Below are 10,246 nucleotides of genomic sequence, written 5' to 3'. Positions count from 1 at the left end.
ATGCTACCATCCATTTTCTTGGTAATTGGCGTTCTTGCGCAGCGTAAGTAAAGACATACGTATTATGTATATATTGAATAGTGATAAAATATTCTCTCGTTATTTTTGTCTTCGATGCACATTTTTCTTATTAATTTTTAGTCATATACAAATCATTGTGTATTTTGCAAGAAATGCATATTTATTATATACCGTCAATTTGTAGAGACGTTCGCTGAAGAACCCGAAGCGATCGTCGGTGGTCAGACCGCCATACCAGGTGAATTCCCGCACCAAGTTTCCCTGAAATATAACGGCAATCACGTTTGTGGCGGCTCCATCATCGCTCCGAATAAGATTCTGACTGCTGCACATTGTGTAACATTTACAAAACCACCCTACAAAGACTTTAAAGTTGCCACTGGGTCTGTCTCAATCACTGCAGGAGATCTCCATAACGTGGAGAAAATTATCGTACATCCACAATATTCTGATAAATACGAAGATGGTTGGAAAAATGACATCGCTGTGATTAAGGCAAGTTGAACGCAAAATAATTTGTAAAATAATTTTACAAACTGCGATTTGTAAAATTATTTGCTTCTATAATTTTGAGTGCTCCACTTTATCATTTCTTTTTTTGATTTTTTTCTAATACCTTTCTTTTGTTTATTCACTTTTTTCCTTTCCTTTATCGTTGAAAATTTAAACTTTCAATTATTTGTTTTATTCGTTTCAGCTCGCATCGCCGATTCAATATAATAGATTCCAAAGATCGATCCCTCTCGCCAAGTTTAAACCTTTCCCCGGACAGATATGTACTTTATCAGGATGGGGTAGGATACGCACGAACGGACCGCTCCCGAGCATACTTCAAAAGATGGTTCAAATTGTGATCTCACAAAGCCAATGTCAGAAAATGCACTCTGATGTCCCCTTGACCGCCTCTCACTTATGCATGCTCAATCGTTCGGGAATTGGTGCTTGCCAGGTAAATAAGTAGCATTAATGGATAACATAAAGATATATAATTTCTCTAGTTTAATAAAGATTGATTTACCAATTATTGAGAAAAAAAGATAATAAATAAGTTAATTAAAACGTTTGTCTGTCTTTCAGGGTGACAGTGGTGGCCCGCTTATCAGTGACGGCGTACAAATTGGTATTACCTCCTGGGTTGCTCCTTGTGCTAAGGGTTATCCTGATGTCTACACTGATGTCTACTATCATCGCACTTTTATTAATAACGCCTAAGAAAATGCATAAAAGTAATTTATAAGACATAAACTTATATATAAAGATCAATTTATGTTATATGTCAATTGGTACTAATTGACGCATTGAAAAAATTTGTTACTGCGATGTCGAAATTACATGTAATGCGTGGACTATGTTTTTGTATTTTAATATTAATAAATAAGTGTTATGATTAAACATTAAATTTCTTTGGAGTAACACTTAATCAATGTGTGAATCTTCATAGATTTTTTTAAAACAGACTGTTTGTAATTATTGTTAAAGTCTTTTTCAAATTATTATAAATTCCAAAGAAATTAAGTAAAATAGTGTAATAGGAGTCAGGCAGTATTGCTGCGCAAAACAAACAATGTGGATATAACACATGAATGATTATCCGTTGGAATTCATTTTTGATAATATTAATAACCGTTTGAAAAACATTATTAAGTTTAAAAGTAAGAAATCAGACAGCAATAACGCCAAAATCATAAGACTTTCATGATTTACTGTTTCTTACGTTCCTACTGTTTTTGAAAAATTTAATAGATTAAACAACGATGATATTAAGATATCGTTTTACCATATAGTGTTAACAAATTACAAGAATTCATTAAGATGCATAAAGATCCGCTCTTGCATAATATGAAATCGAATGTCGTATATAAGATTTATTGTAAAGTTGCGATGTTACGAGACAGACGGGAAGACAGTTCCCTGATGAAAATGTAAAGTTTATCGAAGCGTCCAAAAAATGCCCAGCAAACGAGAATGAATTGAAATGGATTAAAATGGATTCAAATTTTCAGAAATATGGATTCATGTTAAAATGAATCCTTTTCAATCTTGAATGCACTTTTATTCATTTATAGGAATGGCAATGGAGTATATTTTTATGCTTTTCAATTTAAAAATAATATTATAGTATTTTGTGTGAATACTGCTTAATTAAAAATTTTGAATAGGAAATGTAATTTTTCAATCCAATTGAATCTAAAAATAATATCGGCCCTTTGTGTGCATTGTAAATACTGCTTAATTAAAAATTTTGAATAAGACATGCAGCTTTTTTAGCTAAATCTAAAAATATTGGGTATGGGAAAAAGTTCGTGGCGATTTTTTAGTAAAATTAAAGTATTTTTCTTAGTATTGAAATCAATTTATTTAAACCAAATATGCTCCATTATTTTCTATAATATTTTTTTGCCATTTTTGGGGCAAAGCCATAATTCCATCGCGATAGAACTTCTATGGTTTCTGATCGAAAAAACTGCTTCAAGTGATTTTCACAGATCTCTTTTGAAGTTAGCTTTACACTATTAAGAGAGTTCTGCAGAGACCTAAACAAATGATAGTCTGAGGGTGCTATGTCAGGACTATACAGTGGATGCATTAAAACTTCCCAGCCAAGCTCTCGCAATTTTTGCCGAGTCATCAAAGATGTGTGTGGTCGAACATTGTCGTGATGGAAGATGACATCTCTCCTATTGATTAATTCTGGCCGCTTCCTCTCAATTGCTTGTTGTAATCTCTGCAGTTGTTCACAGAGTTCGGAATTAATTATTTGATTGGACGATAACAGCTCATAGTGAACGATTCCCTTTCAGTCCCACCACACACACAACACCTTCTTCCTCGTCAATTCAGATTTTGCGATTGCTTGCGCTTTCTCTTCTTTCTTTATCCACGATCTTTTTCTAGTTGGATTATCGCAGGTGATCCATTTTTCATCACCAGTTATTATTCTCTTCAGAAATGGCTCAATTTCATTCCGTTTCAGTAGCGTATCACAAATGTTAATTCGGTCCATCATGTTTCTAACACTCAACTCGTGAAGAACCCAAACATCTTCTTTTTGTATCCAGCTTTGTGTAAATGATTTAAAACTATTTTGTGGTCGATGCCTAGTTCCCTGGCAATCTCCACAGTGCTCACATGCTTATCACGCTCGACTTTTACCATGATTTCATCGGATTTTTCAGTGATTGGTCGACCGGAGCGAGATTCATTTTTCACATAAAAATTTCCAGCACGAAAGCGAGCGAATCATTTCCGTGCTGCTGATTTTGATAGAGTATCTTCACTGTAAATAGCGCAAATTTTTTCACAAGCCTGTGCAGCATTCTTGCCGTAGTGATACTGCAAAATGTAGCGAATTTTTTCCTTATTTATTTCCATTTTCAAAATAAAATAACTTTTGATCCATTTCACCGATTTCAATCTTTTTCGGCTCAAAACAAAGGTTAAAATATCACTTTTTAAACGCACGTCTTGTATTGCCGATGCGATTAGTAGTAGTTACTGACTGCTGAGCATTTAATGCCTAAATCTAGCGGGAAAAACGCCACGAACTTTTTCCCACACCCAATAATACTAGCTATTTCTGTGCATTGTGAATACTGTTAAATTCAAAATTCTGAATAGGAAATGCAATTTTTTTAATCCAATTGAATAAAAAAAAGTTTTTCTTTTAATGGTTCATTTTCTTAAAATGGGCCGTGAATACTATTCAAAATGAGTAGAAAATCCATTACTTCATTTAAAAATACATCGGAATCTGCATATAGAATCGATTCCCTGTTCTACAATAGAGTCGTAAACAGTAAGCCGTAAGAAATTAACCAAATACATATCGATTATTTTTCTTACACTTAACTGTAATTGGTCAATTTTTTACAGCTAACCACTCTATTGTAGAACAGGCATAAAGTAGAAAGAATAAGGAATTAGGAATAAGGAAAAACGATACCTTATCAGAAACCGTGTATTCCGATGTATCCGATTTCTGATAGATTGAAATCTTTATTCTTTATTCCTAATCCCTTATTCCTTTTATTGTGGCTGCACCTTAAGTGTTACGACAATTCTTGTGCTCAAACTCTATCTCTTCTATGTATGCGATTACATGTAGTGTATTATTATTGAATATGAACACAACGCGAAGGAATAGCGATAGCGATAGGAATAACACAATTATGAATAACACGAACCTATCAGAAATCAAATATACTAGAATATACATTTTCTGATAAGTTGAAATCGTATTATTTCTATTGTGATCGCTATTCCATACATTGTGTTTAAGGCTTTATTTTAACGCTGCCATGTAAAGGCACCTTTAAAGTTTGAGAGCGTTTATATTGATCATGTGAATTTTTACCAATCAAACGTTATCGACATTGTATTTTACTGTCTATCGATCAATTAAACGCTATCAGCATGTCATTGTCTACTGCGCATCCTTTGGACTGCTTCATTCAAAAGAGTAAAAAGAAACAGGAAGGAATGTATCAATAGTGGAGATAATTAAATCCGCGGATATATACCAGCTATCTTAAGTGTCCACTTTTTATGCTAGTATATATAGTCACTTCCGCTTACTTAGAATAAAACATTCCCTTTTGTTTCTCTTTACTGTTTGGCTTTGTTTTATTTTTCTGATTCCATCACGTCTTAATTCCACGAAACGCTCGTCCGGAAGATAACAGGGGATCGATTGTGGATTTTGAAAGGAGGTGAAAATTACAAAAGTGAGCAAAGATTACTAGATATTGACCAATTAAATTACTCTGATGAATTTTGTAGTTTTTACCTCATTTGAAAATACACAGGGTGCTTTTCATTTGATGACATAAGTTGACATGGAAACACAACGGAAAGCACCTACAATCGACTCCCAGAACTATATCGATCAAACATCGAATCGCGTGATGCAAGAGTTCAAGTTGTAAGTCAACTGTTGAAAAAATACAAGTACAATTTTTAATATTTCGGGTTAAATACATTCTATATCATGCAACATTCCGGTAAATCAACGATTTAATTGTTTTGAAAAGTCCAAATTATATTGTCACATATTATATTACTTTGTAAATAAATATTTTATTGATATCACATTATCGTAGACATTTTCAGTGAAGAATCAGAATGTGAGGTTCAAGATGTCCCTTCTACAAATCATTCGGAGAAAGAAATTGAATTTAATTTAATTTACGATAGAAAATTGTGTTCCCCGATACTTGGTTATAATTTTCAACTTCCTGATTTATCAACAAGTTGCATACCATCCACAACCTTAGATACATCTCTGTTGCATGTAAGATTCAACGATGCATATATTCGCTGCAAGAATTAGATGAAATATTCTAATTTTATTCCAATGATTTTGGTTTTGTTTTATATCTTACATCTTCTATTTTCAGATTCCCATTTATGCCCATTTAAAAATATATGATCTGAAGCCTGTATGCCTACCAGAGCCATCATCGATTTTATCATCATTTATCATGCAATTGCAATTTTCGTGAGTATTTTTCCCTGCATATCTTTCCAAATTTTAATTATTATGCTTTATTTTTAGAGAAGATACCATACTCAGTAAATCTTCGAGAGAAATATCATTGACAGCACGATTAAGCGAGAAAGACGATATATCAGCTTTGTGCAGCGCTCAAAAATAAAAATTAATATAAAAATTAATAAAGTATAAAAATGAATGCTAAACAAAGAATAGAAATGTAGGCTTAGGTATCAGTATAAGCGAAAATATATTCCGATATAAAGAAGTACACATTTGTATCTTTGATTTATTTTTCTTTCGCGGATGACTTGTAATTTATTATATGAATATGATTTTTGCTATAGAAGACTTATATATTGGAAACTTATACTCGTATTCATAGTGAGGCCCTATATTTTAGGCTTCCTTAAATTTATCTTTAGATACTCTACGAATTATTTCATTGGCTGCTGAGCATCTAAAGGTAACTGACTATGAAAGGTAATTGACGAGTACATTAGATTTGTTCGCACTTTTTGCACTCAGCATCTTCATTTTCTCTCTCTTCAAAGCCAAATATACATCTATCATTTTACGTACAAAAATATTTGGATTTTATGCACTGCGAATAGATCTTGTCTATTTTTCAAGGCTGGATATCAATCATGATATCAATGCGTTCAGCAGAATAACAGTTTTGCAACCGTTTTATGATTTTCTGCTGATAGGATCTGAGATAGGACCATTCCTCTTGATCTAAAAGCATAACCCAATCAGCGTGAAGAAAACTTCCAACAGTTGCAAAATAAATGTAGCCATTCATGAAACTTTATCCTTAGAATGAAAAATGAAAATTTGAATTATTGAAATTAATGGAGAAATTTTTCACTTTTTCTTTTCATCCTAGGAAAAAAGTTTCATGGTTGATACCCTGGAGATGCTAAATCGATATTTAGTTCATACAGAGAGAAGGTTTCTCTTTGGTTCATATAATCATGTAAGGCTATGTTATTTACTTAGAACGTTAAACAAAAATGACATGACACCCGGAGGATGTTCAGATTCCCATCTAGGTACTCCCCAGGTGTCATGTCATTCTTGTGTAACATATGATAAACAACAAGGATGGAGTGATACCTGGGTGACACTCGAATAGATATCCGAACATGAGCTAGCATGGATATTCTTACATCGTGGACGTCCGTATTCCCTCTCCAGTAGTATAAGTTCTATGACTTTACTACTGTTACTAGCAGCTTGATGTGTTAGGTTAGGTTATAATGCTCTCGATGGAATAATCTCTTTTTTTCTTTTCTATATTGACATCGGCTTGTCATCGTCAGCTCGGACGAGACGAGCGCGATAGTAATTAACAATGCGACAATGAGGAGATTCAACGAGTTTCTCGCGATCTGCGTCGTGTTGCAGTGCTTTTATGGTGTATGCACCACACATTTGCTCATAAACGTCAAAAATCAGGTAGACGAATACAGTTTCTTGTATATCTATTATGTATCAACTTTGCTGCATACATAATTTATAATTTGTAAAAGAATTAAACTACTAATTATAAATATATTTCTAGAAGTTAACCTCATATATGACTTTAAACTTGTATCGAATATTCTTTTTTTATGTCAGTAAATAATTAAAATTTAAAAAATAAGTTTTCATGTTAACACAGCCCTAAAAAAAATGTTTCTTTACAGGGTGGTGATATTCTTCTAGAAACAATCTCGTCTAATGTTACAGAAGATTTGATTACTCTCGAATTCCAGCGTTCCGATGGCACACTAGTCACACAACTTATTGATTTCAAAAATGTAATTACTTTATAAAAGAAAAATATCCAAAAGGATGAATTTTTCGTAATTTATTTCAATAAATAATATTCTTACAGGAAGTTCAAGTTATAAAAGCTTTGGTACTCGGTGAAGAGGAACGTGGACAAAATCAATATCAAGTCATGTGCTTTGTAAATCATTTTTATAAAGTGGATTTTATATCATCTGATGCAATGTCCAAACTACGTCAAAAGAATCCAGGTACCGTACGAGTAGCTGAGGAGGACAGAGGTCATGTCAATTACACAATGGACTTGTTTCTGGACGTTTCTCAATCCAAGGAAATCTCAAAGCATGTTACCATACTTTGTGCAGAAGCAGCTGGATCAACTTATACCAGGAATGATGATATAAAGCAGTGGATTCAAAGACCAGGCAAATATTTGGAAAATAAGTGTGATTATGTCACATATGTTTTATATATTATAATAATATTAGTCATTTTGCCATGATTGATAGGTTCCTCGGAAGAGTTATTAATGGCAGCTATATATAATTTTACAAATGTGCCGCAATCAGGTATGAACGATACAAGATCATTATTGGTCTCTAAATGTGCTGACACATCAAATCTCTGGGCACCTTGTACGTGTTCCCTCGAATTGTGCATTGGTTGGTATCCGTGTGGTTTAAAATTTTGCAAAGGAAAGTCTGATGGCAAAAAAGTAGCAAGCACTTATCGATGTGGCATAAAAACATGTAAGAAATGTTTTATATTCTCATATTATTCTAAAATGAAACAGAACTGTCTATGGGATGAATGACATATAAGGACACTATAGATTGAAAATTTCAATTTATTATAAGCAGTATCATAAAAAAAAAATGAAGAAAGCTCGAAACAAATTGAATATCTCAGAAAAATTTCTAAGGCCCGTATATAGTCGTGTTTTTGCTGAGAAACTCAGCTGAAACTAATCTTGAGTCATGGAACAGTTCAATAAACGAATCTTAAGGGTCAATTTGTAATTGCGATTCAAGTGAGGAACTCAAATGAATTTATCTCGAAATATTTATAAGATTCAATAATCGAGTCTTGAAGCAAGATCTCGTAATAATCTCGAAATTTGTATCCTCTAATTTTTTGAGTCGAGAAAACTTTCGTATCACATATTTTCGTAAGTGTGGTTCAGAGAAAAAAACATTATATAATATTTATATTAGAGTACATTATAATCTACATATATGTATATATATGTATTATATATAATATGTTAATTTGATTTCTAATCAAGACATGACTGAAACATCTCAGACTTTATTCTGAGTATCTCATCTGATACTCGCTCTTGAGATTCAAGAAACGACTATAAATACGGGTCTAATTGTTTTAGATAATTAAAATTTAAAACAAAATTTTCACAAAAAAGAACAAATTCAACCTTCTAATACTTTTTTATTAACTTTTTAAGTATATATAGATAATTTGTATGCTTTATAGTAAGTATAAACTAAAAATTTTTATTTATTAATAATTCTCTTTTATAAATGAATTTAAATATAACATTTTCTTGTTTTATAATATTTTATTCTATTATATCATAATTAAAGCCAAAGCAAATCAAGCAAAAGTATTTTTGCAAGATTCTATATTAGATTATACTGCATTTATACTGCAGATCTTTCAAATACTTTATAACATAACAAGTTTATACTTTAAAAGGGTTTATGTTAAGGGATTAACAAAAAAATTTTATTTCCTTTTTATCTAAAACCGTTAAACATTAAAAATTTCATTTATTGTTTTTTTAGAAGATCTTATCAAATGATTAATATACATATTCATGTAGACTTTACTGAGTGGATATTTGTAACATTTATAATTTTTAAATCCAATTTACATCAGACTTTTATTTCCATACATTCCAAGATTTGTAATAAAATATTTTGATATTGGGTTGTCCGGAAAGTTCGTGCCGATTTTGAAGGAAAATTGAAACGCAGAAGATTTAAATTTTAGTATACATTTATTAAATTTAAATCTTTTGCGGCACGAATTTTTCGGACAACCCAATATTTTATTAAAAATTGTATTCTTAATTCTACTTTTGTAGAATTAGTTTTGCAACAAGAAATGTTAAAAAACGCAAAACTGTTACATACAGATAAAAAATACATAGATTTCATGTGATCATGTGACATTATTTCCTGTGATCAACAATCATATGTTCCAAGTTATTATTTGCAGATACTTTTACTTCCATTGAATTTATCTAACATTCCTAACCGTTATGTTATTTACATCTAAAACAAAATCATTCCAATTATATACCCAGTAATTTTTGTATTACCTATTTATATTACATTTGATATTTTTTTGTACTGTGGATACATGTTACAAATAATCCATTCAGAACACAAAAATATTCTACTTCATTTCTCGAACATTTCAGAAACATCAGGATAATTTGTACGTAGAAAATTTTATACGTGATTTATAAAGCTGCCATTTATATACATTGTGTGTGTGTGTGTGTGTGTGTGTGTGTGTGCGCGCGCGCGTGCATTATGTGTTATAATTGTACATAATGCAGATTCATATATGCAGAGACAACACAAATAATAATAGACATCGACGAGATAGACATATAAATTCGTGTTAATAGCCGAAAATTGTACAGTTTATGTAAGATTTGCAGTATTGTGCAAGACTTTATAAAAATATTATCACAATTTATACTGATATGTTAAGTATCTGCAATTTGTAATGAATGTCTTTGCACGTTTCAATGAAAGAATATACGTAGCGGATCATTATGAATAAGACTGCAAAATCTGTCCATTTAACGCGTGCGCGTATAATGGTTAAGTCATTGCTCTCTGAAATCCTTCACACATACATTATATTTACAATATAAGAGAGATTAGCGAAGCGAGGAAATATATATATATATATATATATATATAT

The 10,246-nt window shown here is 31.7% G+C and overlaps 2 protein-coding genes across 2 annotated transcripts; both read left to right on the top strand.

Annotated features, from left to right (window-relative positions):
• Positions 1–5,675, top strand: LOC108684236 (chymotrypsin-1-like). The gene is given in 8 exon segments (XM_018188459.1): positions 1–43; positions 206–516; positions 719–970; positions 1,099–1,197; positions 1,844–1,875; positions 5,131–5,311; positions 5,418–5,518; positions 5,576–5,675. Coding segments are annotated over 8 exon segments (1,119 nt in total).
• A 1,076-nt stretch (positions 5,676–6,751) lies between these two features.
• Positions 6,752–8,170, top strand: LOC108684279 (out at first protein). Its single transcript, XM_018188516.1, has 4 exons — positions 6,752–6,973; positions 7,204–7,317; positions 7,395–7,713; positions 7,798–8,170. Exons 1-4 carry the CDS (start codon positions 6,878–6,880, stop codon positions 8,100–8,102), a joined length of 834 nt encoding a protein of 277 aa, XP_018044005.1. The 5' UTR covers positions 6,752–6,877; the 3' UTR covers positions 8,103–8,170.
• Positions 8,171–10,246: the final 2,076 nt, after the last annotated feature.

This window comes from Atta colombica, unplaced genomic scaffold, assembly GCF_001594045.1.
Source record: "Atta colombica isolate Treedump-2 unplaced genomic scaffold, Acol1.0 scaffold13, whole genome shotgun sequence".
Classification (NCBI taxonomy): Eukaryota; Metazoa; Arthropoda; class Insecta; order Hymenoptera; family Formicidae; genus Atta; species Atta colombica.
Note: the sequence above shows the minus strand (reverse complement) of the source record. Positions and strands in the feature narration are given on the sequence as shown.